The sequence below is a fragment of the Centropristis striata genome, chromosome 7 (assembly GCF_030273125.1).
Source record: "Centropristis striata isolate RG_2023a ecotype Rhode Island chromosome 7, C.striata_1.0, whole genome shotgun sequence".
In the NCBI taxonomy this organism is placed as follows: Eukaryota; Metazoa; Chordata; class Actinopteri; order Perciformes; family Serranidae; genus Centropristis; species Centropristis striata.
In genome coordinates this window covers 721,440-738,939 of record NC_081523.1, presented here as the reverse complement: position 1 = coordinate 738,939, position 17,500 = coordinate 721,440, and the positions used below count along the sequence as shown (strand labels likewise).

General features: G+C 41.0%; 1 protein-coding gene across 1 annotated transcript in view; it reads right to left on the bottom strand.

Moving 5' to 3' along the window:
• Positions 1-17,500, bottom strand: part of fras1 (Fraser extracellular matrix complex subunit 1) — a 233,783-nt gene that overhangs the window by 107,374 nt on the left and 108,909 nt on the right. Inside the window, exons 17-19 of the mRNA XM_059337817.1 lie at positions 15,405-15,755; positions 5,125-5,284; positions 4,148-4,326 (exon numbers count right to left, since the gene is read on the bottom strand). Coding sequence (XP_059193800.1) covers positions 4,148-4,326; positions 5,125-5,284; positions 15,405-15,755 — 690 coding nt within the window. The remainder of the gene's footprint in view (positions 1-4,147; positions 4,327-5,124; positions 5,285-15,404; positions 15,756-17,500) is intronic.

Below are 17,500 nucleotides of genomic sequence, written 5' to 3'. Positions count from 1 at the left end.
TTGTTGTTAAATCAGAGCGTGTTTTTCTCTCCTGAACCAGTTTTTGTCTCCTGATCAACTGAACCAACAGCTTCTGTTGTTGCGTCTAAAGAAGTTTCTGTCATATTTCCATATTCTGCTGCTGCGGCGGCTCGTTGCTGCACATCAGAGACGTTTGAGGGAGGAAAGTTGAGGAAGTTGTCGTCAGCTGTGTCACTCAGAAGTAAAGCAACATAAAGCTGCAGTCAGCAATCACAGTCGCTGCTGAGTCAGCACATCTGCTGCAGCTGCTCTCAATTATTGATCACTCACTTGATTTCCATTCAGCAGAGACGGCCCATGTCACATGTTATATCATTGGGAATGCAACAAATCTGCACAAGACATCAAGTTATGTGGAAAAGCATCAAATCTGCAGTCTGAGGAGGGAAAAGCTGCTAAACATGAAACCACGAGCGGTTCGCTGGCTTCAGGGTCGGTTTTCTGCTCATTCAGCACCTTTTGTTGTCATTTTAAACTGTCTTTTGGGTCATTTGTGTCTTTTTTTTGCTCATTTTGTTTCTTTTTGTTGTCATTTTATTTCCTTTTTTGGTCATTTTGTGTCTCTTTCTGGTCATTTTTGTCTTTCTGTTGTCATTGTATGTCTCTTTTTGGTCATATGTGTCTTTTTTTGCTAATTTTTTGTCTTTTTGTTGTCATTTTATTTCTTTTTTTGCTCATTTTGTGTCTCTTTTTACTCATTTTGTGTCTCTTTCTGGTCATTTTATTTCTTTTTTGCTCATTTTGTGTCTCTTTTTACTCATTTTGTGTCTCTTTCTGGTAATTTGTCTTTCTGTTGTCATTGTACGTCTCTTTTTACTCATTTTTGTCTTTTTTTTGCTCATTTTGTGTCTTTTTGTTATTTTATTAATTTGTTTGCTCATTTTGTGTCTCTTTTTACTCATTTTGTGTCTCTTTCTGGTAATTTTTGTCTTTCTGTTGTCATTGTACGTCTCTTTTTGGTTATTTGTGTCCTTTTTTTGCTAATTTTGTGTCTTTTTGTTGTCATTTTATTTCTTTTTTTGCTAATTTTGTGTCTCTTTTTACCCATTTTGTGTCTCTTTCTGGTCATTTTTGTCTTTCTGTTGTCATTGTACGTCTCTTTTTGGTCATTTGTGTCTTTTTTTTGCTCATGTTGTGTCTTTTTGTTGTCATTTTAAACTGTCTTAAGTTAAGGCTATTTTGAAGTGGTTTTACTTGAGTATTTTCATCATTTTATGGCACTCTGTTCTTTAACTACCTCAGAGTCACATCACAGAGTCAAATATTGACATTTTGACTCCATTTACATTAATTTGAAAGCTTTAGTTATTATAACAGTACAAGGAGAAGATATCTAATCCTTAAACTTTAGTAAATAGATTAAATTATTCTGAATTTGGGTCATTCTGTTGGGTTGTATTAAATGAACAGGAAACACTTGTAGTGTGAGATATTCCCTGAGCCTCGTGGTGGAGACCAGCCACCAGAGGAAAAAGGACAAATGTTCTCATTTCAGGGACTCAATCAGCATCTTTCTGAGTTGATTCAGTAAATGACAGGTTGGAGCAGCTCAGCCCACTAACATCAGCAGCACAATCAATCTCTAATCATTTCCAACAGAAATAAATATAAAGACAATAATCCCAGCCTGGCAGCTTTAATCGGCCCTCTGACAAACTTCCCGCTTCTCTTCTTTAATCTGAATCCAACACTGTGTAATTGAAACATTCCCCTGATGGATGTAAGAGACTGGAGGAGGCTGGAGGAGGAGGAGGAGGAGGAGGTGATTATACGTAGCTTCAACACTTCTGTTTGTCTGATGGAGAGGAGGTGAAACCAGACTGGAAACTGATCAACGCTGCTCCGCTTTTACTGCCATTCTCTACCATTCGGAGGCAATTTGCCAGTAATTTGGGGTCATTAACGCCGATGGAGATCAGTCGCTGGGGTTGATTCTGAGTCACGAAGAGAAGTTTGATGTGAATAAATCCTGAGAGAACACAGTGAAGGAGAGCTGGAGGAAGTTAGAGAGGAAGGACAGAGATTCAGGCCCCGTTTACACCAGGACGACTAAATATTTGATGAGAAGTGCCTTGTTGTGATGTTTTTGGGGCTTAAAAAGGGTAAACTGTAAAACCACCCAGAGGGGGCAGTACCTCTCTCCACCCAGAGGGGGCAGTACCTGTTTCCCCCCAGGGGGGGCAGTACCTGTCTCCACCCAGAGGGGGCAGTACCTCTCCCCACCCAGAGGGGGCAGTACCTGTCTCCACCCAGAGGGGCAGTACCTCTCTCCACCCAGAGGGGGCAGTACCTCTCTCCACCCAGAGGGGGCAGTACCTGTCTCCACCCAGAGGGAGCAGTACCTCTCTCCACCCAGAGGAGGCAGTACCTCTCCCCACCCAGAGGGGGCAGTACCTGTCTCCACCCAGAGGGGGCAGTACCTGTCTCCACCCAGAGGAGGCAGTACATCTCCCCACCCAGAGGGGGCAGTACCTGTCTCCACCCAGAGGGGGCAGTACCTCTCTCCACCCAGAGGGGGCAGTCCCTCTCTCCACCCAGAGGGGGCAGTACCTCTCTCCACCCAGAGGGGGCAGTACCTGTCTCCACCCAGAGGGGGCAGTCCCTCTCCCCACCCAGAGGGGGTAGTACCTCTCCCCACCCAGAGGGGGCAGTACCTGTCTCCACCCAGAGGGGGCAGTACCTCTCTCCACCCAGAGGGGGCAGTCCCTCTCCCCAGCCCAACAGAGTCCAGAGCCTTCAGCATCTCAGGGAGAATCTCATCCAACCCTGGCGCCTTGCCGCCAGGCAGCTTTTTAACTACCTCGGCGACCCTCTGGTTCCTCGGGGAGAACTCCAACACAGCGGCAGTCAGCCGGGGGCTTGTGAGTATGTTTTTTGTCATAATTTTGTCTTTTCTGTCATAATTTGTGTCCTTTTTGTCATATTTTTGGGTGTTTTTGTGACATACATGCTCCAGGACAGGAAATAAAGAAACGTGGGATTATTTCCATGGTGGGACCTTCACATTCACACACTTTAGATCACCGTATCAGCAGATTTCCTCCTGAAAATACTCATCTAAACGAGACGCCACTTTAGGTCTTCTGTTCAGACCGTCATCATGTAAACGGAGCCTCAGAAACATATTTTTAAGGTTCCTATGAAACAGTTTTATAGCTGTTTCAGGGGAGAAATAAGAGAATAAAGAGTGAATGCGACAGGTGAGACAGAGACACACAGGAGGAAGAAATAAATGAGGCGGAGGGAGAAGATGTAAACACCAGGGAACACGAGTCGCAGCTGAACTTCAAACAAGACTTCAGAGAGACAAGAAACAAGGAGACATGCTCCCTCTGCTCCTCGTTCTCCTCCTCCTCCTGCTCCTCCTCCTCCTCCTCTTTCTGCAGGGTGAGACGTTGAGATCGTCCCTGAGGCTTCCCTCCTCTCAGCCTCTGTATTCTCTTTCATCCCTCCCTCAGGTTATATTTAGAGGTACAGTAGTACTATAAAACAGCCTGTCATGTGTTTATCCTGATGTTTGTTGTTTAGAGGTACAGTAGTAGTAAAAAAACAACCTGTCATGTGTTTATCCTGATGTTTGTTGTTTCAGTGTTTCATGTAACATCCAGCTGATCTCCTAACAGATCCTCAGATCCATGTGGTGATAGCTGAATAATGCTCCTAAGATTTAACCCTCTATGGAACCATGTTGCCCCATTTTTGGTCTGTCAAATTTCTACAATGCATCTTTTTGAGTGATGCCATACTTTATAAAAAGAGGGAAGAGTACTAATTGTTTGTGTTGTTTGTGTTGTTTGTCTTGTAGATGAACCCTAACCTGGAAGCTGAAGGCGTCCCTGGTGGCGCTGCCTCCGTGGTGTTTGTGTTGTTTCTGGTGTTTGTGTTGTTTGTGTTTGTGTTGTTTGAACCCTGACCTGGAAGCTGAAGGAGTCCCTGGTGGCGCTGCCCCCGTGGTGTTTGTGTTGTTTCTGGTGTTTGTGTTGTTTCTGGTGTTTGTGTTGTTTGTGTTTGTGTTGTTTGAACCCTGACCTGGAAGCTGAAGGAGTCCCTGGTGGCGCTGCCCCCGTGGTGTTTGTGTTGTTTCTGGTGTTTGTGTTGTTTGTGTTTGTGTTGTTAGAACCCTGACCTGGAAGCTGAAGGAGTCCCTGGTGGCGCTGCCCCCGTGGTGGCGGTACCAGACGGCGCCGTCGTTGACGTCCTGCTGGGTGAAGGAGGACGTGGAGGTGAAGCTCCGGTCGTCTGTTAGAGAAGGACGCCAGCCGTCTGCAGGACCGTCAGCAGGCATGGACACCAGCAACACCTCACCTGAGACAGACGAGGAGATGATCACCTGGTCCTTCAGATACCTGTTATACTGTTGTTCTAGTTCTAGTTGATCCATCTGATATCACTGTTATACTGTTGTTCTAGTTCTAGTTGATCTTGATACTGCTCAAAGAGCTTCTGGTGGGTGTTTAGGGGGAGATAGCAGGTCAACAATAAGACTCATAGAAGAGGTTGACATCTTCTGAAAGCTGTGAAGATGAAGATTAATCTGAGATGAAGCTCAGCACTGAGGCCAAACAACGTGAGAGCAATAAATTGTATCAATACTCACCATATCGCAAAATAATTAACCCATTAAAGGTGGGAAAGCATTACCGCATTTCCACCATTAAAACCGGGAAAGCGGATACGTCGTTTTGTAGTATTTGTAGTTTTTTCCACCTTGTCTCTTGGCCAATGAAATGCATCAGAATACATTTGGGAGTGTCCCAATGCATCATGGGACTTTTCCAGAACTTATAAATCATGGTGGAGACGACTATAGCGGAGGGAGCTCAGATATAACAGCTATAAGCTCTCAGATACTTTTTGAATTTCATTTCTATCTGCTACAGAGGCTGAAAAATCTATTATTTAGTAGGAAGAGTTGACACTTCTGTTGGATTTACAGAGAAACTTCAGGTTTTAGGGGCTGATTTTAAAATCACCAACCAGAGGTTTTACAGGCAGTTTTACAGCCGTTTTAGGAATAAATGGACTAAAATCCCAATAACATGGTGTTGTGACTCCAGTTGGGGATCAAATGGTCCCATGAGGCCTCTAGTGAAGAGTTTGTACCGTATTTAGGTTGTCCCTCTGAGGCCAGGATGGAGTAGACGATGTGGTCTCTGCTGACCCCCTTATAGTCCGCCTGCAGGTACTTCCTGTCCAGCCGAACCATCCCTCCTTCCTTCACCCAGGTGACCGGAGTAGAGGACACCTGAGGAGAGTCAGACACCTGGAAAACACACAGAAATGACTTTAAACACTCAGAATATTGTGGTTCGGTTTCTGTTTGTAAACTTAATTTAGATGAATTCAAAGACTAGAGAAGTTTGTTTCCTGTCTAACCTCCGTCTGTCTGCTGGTTTCTGACTAAACACTTTGTTAGTTAAATCCAACGACACAAGAAACAGAAAATATATTCTCCCCAATTTACCAACAGCTTTATTTCACCTGAACAGATGGGAGGAACTAAATCATATTTACATTAAATGTGCTCTCAAACTGAGCAGCATGTTATTGGTTTATGGTTTTATTCAGACTGGCTGTCAGCCAAAAGAGAAGAAAACTAAAATATTTGAGATTCTATCTGTAATAAACGTGTTAGAGTCCTCGACCATATAAGGACATGGAGGTGTTACTACACTGTTACGCTCATGTTGTGTTTTCCAGAAAAATTACTTGATTTGGTCCGTCACCATGGTTACTGATACGTCTCCATGAATACATAATCATAATCATTGTTATGATCATTGTAAAAACGTGTAAAATAGTCCTTTTTTTTTATGTCTTCATCAAATTTGAACTGGGAGAAGTTCATATTTTATTCTTTGACCTCATTGTGTTTTCCGCTTATTTACCAAAAATATTCAGGCAGACAGTAAAACACAGATTGTTCAGCTTGTTTCAGCTTCCTTCAGTCAATAACAGCAGCACCGACAGTTATTCTGACTCTTTGGGGATAAACTCAGAGTGTTTCCTTTCAGATGTGACCAAAACCAGATTTACTCTAAACTCTTCAACAGCTTTCAATTCACATTACAGTGTTTTTTTTTAGGTGTTTTAAGGTTAATTTGCAAGAACACTAAGGGGTTAACGTCTTCTAACATTTATTTGGTCATTTTGTTTTGTATTTTTTGGGTCATTTAAATCTTTTTTGGTCATTTTTGTGTCTCTTTTGGTCGTTTTGTGGTCATTTGACTTTTTTTTGTGGTCATTTTGTGTCCTTTTCTGTGTCTTTTTTGTGTATTTTTGTGTAATTTAATGTGTTTTTGGTGGTGGAGTTTGTTCCTGCAGGAGATCAGCGTGGTGGCAGAAACACTGTGGCAGTGGGAGATAATACATTACTAGAATAATACCAGAGGCTGCACAGGTGTGTGTGTGTGTGTGTGTGTGTGTGTGTGTGTGTGTGTGTGTGTAGATAACAGCCTGTCGACCATCTGTGGTTCTGCTGCCGCTCAGCTGATCAAACTGTCACAGCAGCAGAAACTCATCAGGCAGCACCACCACAGACTCACAACAACACAACAACACAACATGCTCCTGACCAGCAGCCTCTCAAGGACACTCAGAAACATCCTCTAGTGCAGTAGTTCTCAACCTTTTTAAATCGCGACCCCCAATTTAACATGCATGTTGTCCGTGACCCCCGCTCACTGAACACAATCTCACAAGCACACTTCAGATCACCCAAAAAAGAAACAAAATGACCAAAAAAAGGAAACAAAATGACCAAAAAAGTCACAAAATGACCAAAAAAAGACACAAAATGACCAGAAAAGACACAAAATTACCAAAAGACAAAAATTGACCAGAAAAAGACACAAAATTACCCAAAAAAGAAACAAAATGACACAAAAAGACACAAAATGACTAAAAAAGTCAAAATGACCAAAAAAAGGAAACAAAATGACCAAAAAAGAGACAAAATTAAGAAAAAAACAAAAAACAAAATGACCAAAAAAAGACACAAAATGACCAAAAAAGACACAAATTGACGACAAAGTGATCAAAAAAAGACAGAAAATGACCAAAAAAGACAGAAAATGACCAGAAAAGACACAAAATTACCCAAAAAAGAAACAAAATGACACAAAAAGACACAAAATGACTAAAAAAGTCCAAATTACCCCGAAAAAAGACACAAAATGACACAAAATGACTAAACAAGTCAAAATTACCCCGAAAAAAGACACAAAATGACACAAAAAGACACAAAATGACTAAACAAGTCAAAATTACCCCGAAAAAAGACACAAAATGACCAAAAAACACACAAAATGACCAAAAAGACTAAAACACATTAACACATGAACACTTTAACACAGTGGAGACAGAGCTGACTTCCAAAATGATTTGGCGACCCCCAGAAATCATCTCACGACCCCAATTGGGGTCCCGACCCCAAGGTTGAGAATAGCTGCTCTAGTGAAAGAGGTGAGAGGGTTAATAGTTAATAGTCTCTTTGTCCTGCTGTTGTTTTATTATTTTATATCTTCAATAAGACACTAATCTTTAATTTCTCTGAGTCAGATCAGTGTTGTCCCATCAGGAAGAAAACTAAACGCTCCTCTGGAGAACAACAAATCATCACGTGATTTCACACTGATACTTGTATCTCTTTTTAGTAATTGTGTGTCTTTTTTGTCATTTTGTGTCATTTTGTGTCTTTTTTTGTGTCTTTTCTGTATTTTTTCTGTCATTCTGTGTCAGTTTAGAGTCCTGAAATTGACTCTTCTGTTCTTGTGTTCATGTTTGTTTCCTATTTGGATGAAAAAGACTTTTACCCAGAATGCCGTGCTTCATGTCCACGGTCAAAACAACGACGTCATCTGAAGTAACGACGAGCTGAAAACCTGATGACTGAACTCACTAACTGGGTCAGACAGGGACCTGGAAGACCTGGAAGACCTGGAAGACTCGTGACTGCTTCAATCTGCAGATGGAGGACTTGACTTGGACTCGTCCTGACTTGCGGACTAGAGACTAAAGTATCTCGTTTTCTTTCTCTTCTTTTTTCTGGCAGTTGGAGTAAAAACAGCATAAACCTGAACTGATCTTCTGCTTCTGAGCTGGTTGGTCAGGTTCTTTATTCCTCTCTGAGATAATGTACGGATGGATTTACTCCTGGTTGATATAAATGAAAGACTCAGTGAAATAAAGCAGCGTCAGCGTCAGTTAACTGTGGAGGCGAAGGAGGAAGTGAAGGCTGATCATCTGACCAAAGTTTACTTTATAAAACTCACAGCAACATTATTCTTCTCCACAGCCTCAGAACCTGAGAGAACAAATGAATGAAGAGTGAATAATGTGGAGCTTTAAAGCTCCGAGGCCTGAAGTCTGAAGTCTGAGAGTAAATAGATGCTGGACGGAGAAACGGACGGAGAGAATAAATGACTTCACTGAGACGAGTCACAACATCTAGAAAACACCAGAAACTATATAAAACATCTAGAAAACATCTAGAAAACACCAGAAACCATAGAAAACATCTAGAAAACACAAAAAACATCTAGAAAACACCAGAAACTATATAAAACATCTAGAAAACATATAAAACATCTAGAAAACACCAGAAACTATATAAAACATCTAGAAAACACCAGAAACCATAGAAAACATCTAGAAAACACCAGAAACTATATAAAACATCTAGAAAACATATAAAACATCTAGAAAACACCAGAAACTATATAAAACATCTAGAAAACATATAAAACATCTAGAAAACATCAGAAACCATAGAAAACATCTAGAAAACACAAAAAAACATCTAGAAAACATCTAGAAAACTTATAAAACATCTAGAAAACACCAGAAACCATAGAAAACATCTAGAAAACACAAAAACATCTAGAAAACATCTAGAAAACATATAAAACATCTAGAAAACACCAGAAACTATATAAAACATCTAGAAAACATATAAAACATCTAGAAAACACCAGAAACCATAGAAAACATCTAGAAAACACAAAAACATCTAGAAAACATCTAGAAAACACAAAAACATCTAGAAAACATCTAGAAAACACAAAAACATCTAGAAAACATCTAGAAAACACAAAAACATCTAGAAAACATCTAGAAAACATATAAAACATCTAGAAAACACCAGAAACTATATAAAACATCTAGAAAACATATAAAACATCTAGAAAACACCAGAAACCATAGAAAACATCTAGAAAACACAAAAAACATCTAGAAAACATCTAGAAAACATATAAAACATCTAGAAAACACCAGAAACTATAGAAAACATCTAGAAAACACATAAAACATCTAGAAAACACATAAAACACATAAAACATCTGAAACGACTCGTCACTTCTCGTTCATCCACAATTCAGATAAAGGAAACAAACAGGAAGTCACACCACCGAGACTTTTTTTGGTAATTTGTGTTATTTTTTTGGTCATTTAGTGTCTTTTTGTATAATTCTGTGTCTCTTTCCGCAATTTTGTGTCTTTTTTGGTCATTTTGTGTCTTTTTTCGGTCATTTTGTGTCATTTTTTAGTCATTTTCCAGGTTTATTTGTGAGCTTTGTTGAAGTCTGGGTTCTCGGAGTCTTCATTCAGCTTTAAGCAGATTTTTTTGGGCTTCTTTTATTGCCTTGATCTTATTTTCTTTGTCTTTTCAGAGTTTTATGATGCGTGAGTTAGTTCCTGCAGCGTCTCGGCTGCATCAGACGACTCGGCAGCAGCCGGTTTGATCCTGAATATCTATATATATATATATATATATATTTATCTATACATAAAGAATATATTAAAGAAGGAAACACCAGATAAAGGATATATTAAAGAAGGAGACACCACATAAAGGATATTAAAGAAGGAAACACCACATAAAGGATATATTAAAGAAGGAAACACCAGAAAAAGCTCCTTCTGCAGCTGTTTGGAGCCACTTTGGCTTTAATTTGAAGGTTTGTATGTGCTGCTTCCTGTTTTAAATGACCCAAGACCAGAATTAATGAATTCTCCTGGAAACCAGAAGAATTCTGCTGCTTTTCTTATTGTTTTCGAGGTTCGATGTCGGCAGTTTACAGTGATGTATTAATCACTTTTTATGGTCAATGTGTGATGAGACTGTTAATAACGGAGACGTTCCCAAAGTTAGAGAGCCTCCAGATGATTTATAATCCAGAGAACTTTTATTAAGATTTAGTCTGTCTGAGACATTATAACATTAAATAAAAATAATAATAAATAACCAAAATACTTCACTGATGTCATACTGACAGTTTGTCTCTCTGTTGTTTTCATTTTATCTCTCTTTTTTGTCATTTTTCAGGGTTTTTTTTGGTCGTTTTGTGTCTTATTTTGGTCATTTATTGTCTTTTATGGTCATTGTGTGTCTTTTTTGTCATTTTATGTCTCATATTATGGTCATTTTGTGCCTTTTTTAATTTTGTGGGGGGTTTTCATCAGTCATTTTGTGTCTCTTTTGGTCATTTTGTGTCATATTATCAACTTCTTAAAACTTCTACACATGAAAAACACTTTTAAAGATCAGTTTTTTAGGTGATCGATGCTGAAGTTGAGCCAATTAAAAGAGTTTAAACATCAAATCAGAGAATAAAGGAGGAGTTAACTTCTCCTCCTCTGATATAAAGGAGGAGTTAACTCCTCCTCCCTCTGATATGAAGGAGGTGTTAACTCCTCCTCCCTCTGACATAAAGGAGGAGTTAACTCCTCCTCCCTCTGATATGAAGGAGGTGTTAACTCCTCCTCCCTCTGACATAAAGGAGGAGTTAACTCCTCCTCCCTCTGATATGAAGGAGGTGTTAACTCCTCCTCCCTCTGATATAAAGGAGGTGTTAACTTCTCCTCCCTCTGATATAAAGGAGGTGTTAACTCCTCCACCCTCTGATATGAAGGAGGTGTTAACTCCTCCTCCCTCTGATATAAAGGAGGTGTTAACTTCTCCTCCCTCTGATATAAAGGAGGTGTTAACTTCTCCTCCCTCTGATATAAAGGAGGAGTTAACTCCTCCTCCCTCTGATATGAAGGAGGTGTTAACTCCTCCTCCCTCTGATATAAAGGAGGTGTTAACTTCTCCTCCCTCTGATATAAAGGAGGAGTTAACTCCTCCTCCCTCTGATATAAAGGAGGAGTTAACTTCTCCTCCCTCTGATATAAAGGAGGTGTTAACTTCTCCTCCCTCTGATATAAAGGAGGTGTCCTCCTCCCTCTGATATAAAGGAGGTGTTAACTTCTCCTCCCTCTGATATAAAGGAGGAGTTAACTTCTCCTCCCTCTGATATAAAGGAGGTGTTAACTTCTCCTACCTCTGATATAAAGGAGGAGTTAACTCCTCCTCCTCTGATATAAAGGAGGAGTTAACTTCTCCTCCCTCTGATATAAAGGAGGAGTTAACTCCTCCTCCTCTGATATAAAGGAGGAGTTAACTTCTCCTCCCTCTGATATAAAGGAGGAGTTAAGGTGTCCTCCTCCCTCTGATATGAAGGAGGAGTTAACTCCTCCTCCTCTGATATAAAGGAGGAGTTAACTTCTCCTCCCTCTGATATAAAAGAGGAGTTAACTCCTCCTCCTCTGATATAAAGGAGGAGTTAACTTCTCCTCCCTCTGATATAAAGGAGGAGTTAACCCCTCCTCCCTCTGATATAAAGGAGGAGTTAACTTCTCCTCCCTCTGATATAAAGGAGGTGTTAACTTCTCCTCCCTCTGATATAAAGGAGGTGTTAACTTCTCCTCCCTCTGATATAAAGGAGGAGTTAACTTCTCCTCCCTCTGATATAAAGGAGGAGTTAACTTCTCCTCCCTCTGATATAAAGGAGGAGTTAACTTCTCCTCCCTCTGATATAAAGGAGGAGTTAAGGTGTCCTCCTCCCTCTGATATGAAGGAGGTGTTAACTCCTCCTCCCTCTGACATAAAGGAGGAGTTAACTCCTCCTCCCTCTGATATGAAGGAGGTGTTAACTTCTCCTCCCTCTGATATAAAGGAGGAGTTAACTCCTCCTCTCTCTGATATGAAGGAGGTGTTAACTCCTCCTCCCTCTGATATAAAGGAGGAGTTAACTTCTCCTCCCTCTGATATGAAGGAGGTGTTAACTCCTCCTCCCTCTGATATAAAGGAGGTGTTAACTCCTCCTACCTCTGATATAAAGGAGGAGTTAACTTCTCCTCCCTCTGATATAAAGGAGGAGTTAACTTCTCCTCCCTCTGATATGAAGGAGGTGTTAACTCCTCCTACCTCTGATATAAAGGAGGAGTTAACTTCTCCTCCCTCTGATATAAAGGAGGAGTTAACTTCTCCTCCTCTGATATAAAGGAGGTGTCCTCCTCCCTCTGATATAAAGGAGGTGTTAACTCCTCCTACCTCTGATATAAAGGAGGAGTTAACTTCTCCTCCCTCTGATATAAAGGGGGAGTTAACTTCTCCTCCCTCTGATATAAAGGAGGAGTTAACTTCTCCTCCCTCAGATATAAAGGAGGAGTTAACTTCTCCTCCCTCTGATAGAAAAGGAGGAGTTAACTTCTCCTCCCTCTGATATAAAGGAGGTGTTAACTCCTCCTACCTCTGATATAAAGGAGGTGTTAACTCCTCCTACCTCTGATATAAAGGAGGAGTTAACTTCTCCTCCCTCTGATATAAAGGAGGTGTTAACTCCTCCTACCTCTGATATAAAGGAGGAGTTAACTTCTCCTCCCTCTGATATAAAGGAGGTGTTAACTCCTCCTCCCTCTGATATGAAGGAGGAGTTAACTCCTCCTCCCTCTGATATGAAGGAGGAGTTAACTCCTCCTCCCTCTGATATAAAGGAGGAGTTAACTCCTCCTCTCTCTGATATGAAGGAGGTGTTAACTCCTCCTCCCTCTGATATAAAGGAGGAGTTAACTTCTCCTCCCTCTGATATAAAGGAGGTGTTAACTCCTCCTACCTCTGATATAAAGGAGGAGTTAACTTCTCCTCCCTCTGATATGAAGGAGGAGTTAACTCCTCCTCCCTCTGATATAAAGGAGGTGTTAACTCCTCCTCCCTCTGATATAAAGGAGGAGTTAACTTCTCCTCCCTCTGATATAAAGGGGGAGTTAACTTGTCCTCCCTCTGATATAAAGGAGGTGTTAACTCCTCCTACCTCTGATATAAAGGAGGAGTTAACTTCTCCTCCCTCTGATATAAAGGAGGTGTTAACTCCTCCTACCTCTGATATAAAGGAGGAGTTAACTTCTCCTCCCTCTGATATAAAGGAGGTGTTAACTCCTCCTCCCTCTGATATGAAGGAGGAGTTAACTCCTCCACCCTCTGATATGAAGGAGGAGTTAACTCCTCCTCCCTCTGATATAAAGGAGGAGTTAACTTCTCCTCCCTCTGACATAAAGGAGGAGTTAACTTCTCCTCCCTCTGATATAAAGGAGGAGTTAACTCCTCCTCCCTCTGATATAAAGGAGGAGTTAACTTCTCCTACCTCTGATATAAAGGAGGAGTTAACTTCTCCTCCCTCTGATATAAAGGAGGTGTTAACTCCTCCTACCTCTGATATAAAGGAGGAGTTAACTTCTCCTCCCTCTGATATAAAGGAGGTGTTAACTCCTCCTCCCTCTGATATGAAGGAGGAGTTAACTCCTCCACCCTCTGATATGAAGGAGGAGTTAACTCCTCCTCCCTCTGATATAAAGGAGGAGTTAACTTCTCCTCCCTCTGATATAAAGGAGGAGTTAACTTCTCCTCCCTCTGATATAAAGGAGGAGTTAACTCCTCCTCCCTCTGATATAAAGGAGGAGTTAACTTCTCCTCCCTCTGATATAAAGGAGGAGTTAACTCCTCCTCCCTCTGATATAAAGGAGGAGTTAACTCCTCCACCCTCTGATATGAAGGAGGAGTTAACTCCTCCTCCCTCTGATATAAAGGAGGAGTTAACTTCTCCTCCCTCTGATATAAAGGAGGAGTTAACTTCTCCTCCCTCTGATATAAAGGAGGAGTTAACTCCTCCTCCCTCTGATATAAAGGAGGAGTTAACTTCTCCTCCCTCTGATATAAAGGAGGAGTTAACTCCTCCTACCTCTGATATAAAGGAGGAGTTAACTTCTCCTCCCTCTGATATAAAGGAGGTGTTAACTTCTCCTCCCTCTGATATAAAGGAGGAGTTAACTTCTCCTCCCTCTGATATAAAGGAGGTGTTAACTTCTCCTCCCTCTGATATAAAGGAGGAGTTAACTTCTCCTCCCTCTGATATAAAGGAGGTGTTAACTTCCCCTCCCTCTGATATAAAGGAGGAGTTAACTCCTCCTCCCTCTGATATAAAGGAGGAGTTAACTCCTCCTCCCTCTGATATAAAGGAGGAGTTAACTCCTCCTCCCTCTGATATAAAGGAGGTGTCCTCCTCCCTCTGATATAAAGGAGGTGTTAACTCCTCCTCCCTCTGATATAAAGGAGGAGTTAACTCCTCCTCCCTCTGATATAAAGGAGGTGTCCTCCTCCCTCTGATATAAAGGAGGAGTTAACTTCTCCTCCCTCTGATATAAAGGAGGTGTTAACTTCCCCTCCCTCTGATATAAAGGAGGTGTTAACTTCTCCTCCCTCTGATATAAAGGAGGAGTTAACTCCTCCTCCCTCTGATATAAAGGAGGAGTTAACTCCTCCTCCCTCTGATATAAAGGAGGAGTTAACTCCTCCTCCCTCTGATATAAAGGAGGTGTCCTCCTCCCTCTGATATAAAGGAGGAGTTAACTTCTCCTCCCTCTGATATAAAGGAGGTGTTAACTTCTCCTCCCTCTGATATAAAGGAGGAGTTAACTTCTCCTCCCTCTGATATAAAGGAGGTGTTAACTTCTCCTCCCTCTGATATAAAGGAGGAGTTAACTTCTCCTCCCTCTGATATAAAGGAGGTGTTAACTTCCCCTCCCTCTGATATAAAGGAGGTGTTAACTTCTCCTCCCTCTGATATAAAGGAGGAGTTAACTCCTCCTCCCTCTGATATAAAGGAGGAGTTAACTCCTCCTCCCTCTGATATAAAGGAGGAGTTAACTCCTCCTCCCTCTGATATAAAGGAGGTGTCCTCCTCCCTCTGATATAAAGGAGGTGTTAACTCCTCCTCCCTCTGATATAAAGGAGGAGTTAACTCCTCCTCCCTCTGATATAAAGGAGGTGTCCTCCTCCCTCTGATATAAAGGAGGAGTTAACTTCTCCTCCCTCTGATATAAAGGAGGTGTTAACTTCCCCTCCCTCTGATATAAAGGAGGTGTTAACTTCTCCTCCCTCTGATATAAAGGAGGAGTTAACTCCTCCTCCCTCTGATATAAAGGAGGAGTTAACTCCTCCTCCCTCTGATATAAAGGAGGAGTTAACTCCTCCTCCCTCTGATATAAAGGAGGTGTCCTCCTACCTTGTCCCTGACTTGGACCTCCAGCAGGAGGTTCCTGTAGCTGTGTCCGTCGTTGATCTGCAGCACCGTCTGGTCCTGGTTCTCCTGGTTCTCCTGGTTCTCCTGGTTCTCCTGGGTTCCGTGGTGGACGTACTGGATCTGCTGGCGGTTCAGATCCTCCAGCTTGAAGCGGCTGAGCGGCCGGTCCGCGTGGGCGTAGGTCAGCCGGCCGTGTCGCGGGGGCTCCAGCACCATGACCAGCACGTCGGCCGGGTTGTCGGGGTCGTCCACCTGCAGCACCGACTTGGTGATGGTTGCCACGGCGCCGCGGCGCTCCACGACGAGAGGAGTCAGAGTCACCACCCTCGGAGGCTGGAGGAGAACATTATAGATTTATTACCATAACAACCAGACAAATATATATATATGTATATATATATATATATATATAGGACACATAACAGGAACAAGAAACGTTTCATTGTCAGTGATGCAAAATGACCAAAAAATACACAAAAAATACACAAAAAGAACACAAAAAATACACAAAAAAATACACAAAAAAGACACAAAAAAGACATAAAAAATACACAAAAAAATTTCCCCAAAAATACACAAAAAGGACACAAAAAATACACAAAAAACACACAAAAAGGACACAAAAAAGACACAAAAAGGACACAAAAAACACACAAAAAATACATAAAAAATACACAAAAAATACACAAAAAGGACACAAAAAAGACACAAAAAAGGGCACAAAATGACCAAAAAACACACAAAAAGGACACAAGAAAGACACAAAAAAGGGCACAAAATGACCAAAAAACACACAAAAAACACACAAAAAGGACACAAAAAACACACAAAAAACACACAAAAAGGACACAAAAAGACACAAAAAGGACACAAAAAAGACACAAAAAGGACACAAAAAAGACACAAAAAAGGGCACAAAATGACCAAAAAACACACAAAAAACACACAAAAAGGACACAAAATGACCAAAAAAGATGTAAAATGACCAAAAAAGGACCAAAAACCCATATACCACATATGACACCTTGTTTCTACAGAAAAAAAGCAAAGTTTCTTTGTCAGTGTGAAACTTTCAGAGAGGACACATCGATTCCTCCCAAACTGTCCGATGATGAATTTCCTCCCGGAGGGTTCAGGGCTTCATCTATTTTTAGTTGTTTTGTGTGTTTTATGTCATTTTTTTTTTCACCAGGACCCTCGGAGCTAAAGGCTAAAGGGAGAAAGAACAGATTTTTATATAATAACCAGACATACATAACAGCTTGTTTCTACAGGAAAAAGTTTCACTGTCAGTGTGAAACTTTTAAAGAGGACACAGAAAGTCTGATGGTGAGTTTCCTGGCGGGGCGCCGAGGAAGATGAAGAGGACGAAGGTTAAACAGGGCAGCTCATTAAACTGCACCTGAAGCCTCAGAAACAGCTTCATATCACTAACAGAGAGAGAAGAAGAGGAGCTGAGCCAGAACCACCGGGTCTGTCTGTGGTTTAAAGTATGTTTTCTTTAACAGATCGACAAAAACACAACGTTTATAGTAGAATTAAACTGTGAAAACAGGCTTTTTAGTCTGAATTTGGACTTTCTGACGGTCCTTGAAAGGATCATCAGTAACAAAAGTTTCCTTTAGAAAAATCAGCAAAACGAAGCTACAAATTCTGATATTTATGACAAATAATCACTGAAAATCTGTTTACACAGAGCAGAGAGGAGAGGACAGGAGAGAACTGTTTGGGTCACTTTGTGTATTTTGTTATTTTTTCGGTAATTTTGTGTATTTTGTTTTGTATTTTTTGGGTTATTTTACACCTTGTTTGGTCATTTTGTATCCTTTTTGGTCGTTTTATGTCTTTTTTTTTTGGCCATTTTGTGTTTGTAACAACATTCATGACACTTATTTAAATTGAATCAACTATATAAATTTAAATAACTGTGTTATGTTTGAGTTGTTCCCACTTCTAGCCATCATTGTGCTGATTCCACAGAGCTGCAGGACTTTTATATATGTTAGTAAAATACAAGGACACAGAGTTAAAACCATGCTGGCTGGGGTTCAGAGGGTTAAATGTCAGTTTATTATTAT